Below are 3,445 nucleotides of genomic sequence, written 5' to 3' on the forward strand. Positions count from 1 at the left end.
CTCTTTCCAGATCCTGTGCATAATGATTAGGTATACAAAACAAATCTAGATCATAACCTGGTTCATCATCACTAATCACGATGCTGGGGCTGCGGGTCACCATAATGGAGACTGTCGGTATGCAGGTTGAAGGCTGTCTGACAAGGGTGAGCTATCCTGCCTTCTTTTTATTTATTAGACCCAAGGAGAGGTCATGATTGGCCTCTGTGGGTCAGGTGAGAAATGGGACGTCTTAAGAGTAGCCAACCCTACAAGATGCTGGAGGCCACTTACAAGCTAGTGCCTGCTTGAAAGACTGTGGGCTAAGAAAGATGAAATAACTTGATAAGGACAGTGTTGTGCTACACTGAGCACTCGCGTTACAGAACGTGCTTTCTACAACACATCGTGTGATTTGCATGGCCAAATGACGGGTACATTCCATTCCTCTACAAACTCGATAATTCTACTCTAAGGAGAAAAAAGTCTAACACAACGTTTCTTAAGTCTTTTTTTTAACTTGATATTCTCTCATTCATGTAAGTTTTAAAAACACTGTATTTGATTCAGAGAAGAAACTCAAGTTTAAACAGAATCCTTTTGCCCTAGAATTGTGGCCCATTTTATACATGCACGCATTTTGCATCTCCTTTTAACTTTTAACACATTTGCTATCACGTGTTGCTACTCCCAGGTGTGTGGCAGGAAAGCCTGTAGTCTGTACCATTGTCAAAGACCAGGCTCCTGTTTTGTGAAGAATGTCCTCTTACAGCCTGAGTTGCTACCTTGGGGCCAACAGATGGTGTGTGGTTAAGGCACTGGATTCCCATATGACCTACCACAATTCAAATCCTGGACCTAGTGGCTTGAAAATCATGCTGGGCGCATGTGCATATGTGCACAAAATTTCAAAAGAAGAATGGAGAAGGGATCGCAGTGTGGGCATTTCCCCTGAAGGGTGATTTCTCAACTTTCCCTCTCTCTCTCCTGCAAGCACATGAGCCCTATGACAAAAAAAAAAAAAAAAAAACCAAAACAAACTAAAACTAAAGAAAAAAAAAAAAAGCTGAACACTGGCTTTGTGTTCCACCTGCTTCTTTCAGCTCTGGAGATGGGCAGGCAGACCTGAACTGTAAACACCTGTGAAGTTGCTTGTATCAAAACGCTTTATAATTTTGCTCTGTAAGGCTACAAGAATTTCATCCCCTTTGGGGGAAGCAGAGATGTTCTCATATTCCCCTCTTCTCTAGCCCTGTCCTCATCCAACCCCAGCTCAATTACTTTCGCGGAGGAAGCAGGCAGGTGACTCTGAGCCCACACACGGCTTGGGGGCAGTTTGCACAGCATTCAGTGGAGCAAGCTGTCATTTAGGGCTTGTGGTTTTGGCAGCAAAGATTCTGACTAAGGTTTGTTCCATATTTCATCCCATAACTTTTCATAGCAACAGAGAAAATGTACACCATTCTTTTTCAAGTCAGGCTTAAGCTTATAACATTCCTTATTTTTAGAAATGGGTTTTTTTCTCCCCCCTTTTTTTTATCCCAATATAAAAGTCTTTTGAAACAACATTTTACTTATTAGTCATTGAAACCAAATTTCGCTTTCTCAATTACCTATAGGTTAACTATAGAAATTTGGACTTTTTTCTAACCTCCTTCTGCTTTTTCTTTCTTTCAGACTGAGCCGTGTGGAGTATGCCCTTCACAGTGGTCTATGGAAATCTTTGTAAAGTCTGCTTCCTTACCTGCCCTTCTCAGGAAGCAAAATTTGTTTCCAAGAACAGGAATTTCAAGCCTCCTAGACAGACACACTCCAGGTTCTTCCTGCTGCCAGATACTTAAAACTTGGCCTCTTCGTATGTTCAGGTCTTTGTTTTCCTTTCTCTTTGAGCTCAGCTGCCTCTCATTCTTCCACTTGCCCAGGCTCCCTCTCAGAAATTCCTCAAGTATTCTGGAGCCTATTGAGACCCTGTTGAGAATGTAATGACTATGAACCTTCCCAGAACAATGCTCATTCACGTTCCTACCGGTGCCTCCACCTCTCCTGAGGAAGAAGTTTAAAATCTACCCTTAAAGTATAATGAGGCACATATTCAACCAAACTTAGACGAATACTACTCGCCTTTACATGAGGAGAAATAAGTGTATTTAGAATAAAAGAGGATCCCAGGTGTGTTCATCATAACAAGTCACAAGTTACCATAAACTAGGTAATGTATAACAACAGAAATTTGTTCCCTTGAAATTCTGGAGGCCAGAAATCCAAAATCAAGTTGTGGACAGGGTTGTGCACCTTCCAAAGGGTCTAAGGGAGATTCCATTCTCATCTCTTGCAGCTTCTCATGCCCTCCGGGTCCTGTGGCTCTTGGCCACATCCCTCCACTCTCTGCCTACATGGTCACATTGTTTCCTCATCTGTCTGTCAGTTCTCCCTGGTGTGACTCTCTTTTTTCTTTCCTCAATGCTAGAGGGTGCATGCAGGAACGTGAGAGATGAGAGAGAGAACCACCACATTGGAGCCTTGTCTTGCTGCAGTCTTTCTTCCTCCAATTCTTCATCCTCTCAGGATTTGGGTATAAGCACTCCCTGCATGTATTGGGTGGTTGGGAAAATCATGACACATTTTTGCATAGAAAAATATAGAAATATACATGACTTTCCCAATGACCTAATATTTTCAAGTTGGTAAGGCTGAGACTCAAACCCAGTCGTCCGTATGGGATCTGGCTTCCTCTACACAGCGCTTACCACTGTATTATAGGGCTAACCCATGCGTGACCCTTTTAAGGACATTGGCCACTAGATTTGGGGTCTACCAGGTACCTCAGGGTGTTCTCTTCATCTTAAGATTCTTAACTTGATGACATCAACACAGATTTATTTATTTTTCCATATAGGGTCACATTTGCATGTCCCTGCAATTAGGATGTGGGCTTCTGGTTTAAGGGCCATCATTCAACCCACTCTACCAAATCAGGGGACAGCGGGCTTCTTGAGGACAGCTCTTCTGGTATATATGGATCTTTCCACACAGGCACCATTCCCTTTGAACCTGGCGGATGGTCACAAACCCCTGCCTATTTGATCAGTTGTTGCACTGATGTCCATAAAAGGGGGAAGAGCATGGGCTTTAGATCCAGGTACTGTTAAGTTTTAAACTGGGCTTCACCAATTTCTATCTGTGTGACCTTGAACAAGTTCTGTTCTCTAAGCTTCAGTTCTGTCATTTATGAAATGGGAATGACAAAACAAGTACTTCTCAGGACACAAGTGAATTGAGGATTAATTGAGATTATGCATGGGTTAGGATTTTTTTTTGTTTGTTTGTTTGGAGAGTTTTTTTTTTTTTTTTTTCTATAGGGCTCGTGCGCTCACCAGACAGACAGAAAGAAACAGAGAGATAGAAAGCGAGAAATCACCCCCCAGGGGGGATGGCCACGCCACAATCCCTTCTCCTCCATTCTCCT

General features: G+C 42.7%; 1 protein-coding gene across 1 annotated transcript in view; it reads right to left on the reverse strand.

The window, feature by feature from the left end:
- LOC102500008 (hypoxanthine-guanine phosphoribosyltransferase-like) overlaps positions 1-816 on the reverse strand; it is a 1,824-nt gene extending 1,008 nt beyond the window's left edge. Inside the window, 1 exon segment of the mRNA XM_014588180.2 lies at positions 1-816. This exon segment is cut by the window's left edge and continues 17 nt beyond it. Coding sequence (XP_014443666.1) covers positions 1-103 — 103 coding nt within the window. The 5' untranslated portion in view covers positions 104-816.
- Positions 817-3,445: the final 2,629 nt, after the last annotated feature.

The sequence above is a fragment of the Tupaia chinensis genome, unplaced genomic scaffold (genome assembly GCF_000334495.1).
Source record: "Tupaia chinensis unplaced genomic scaffold, TupChi_1.0 Scaffold000263_1, whole genome shotgun sequence".
Classification (NCBI taxonomy): Eukaryota; Metazoa; Chordata; class Mammalia; order Scandentia; family Tupaiidae; genus Tupaia; species Tupaia belangeri.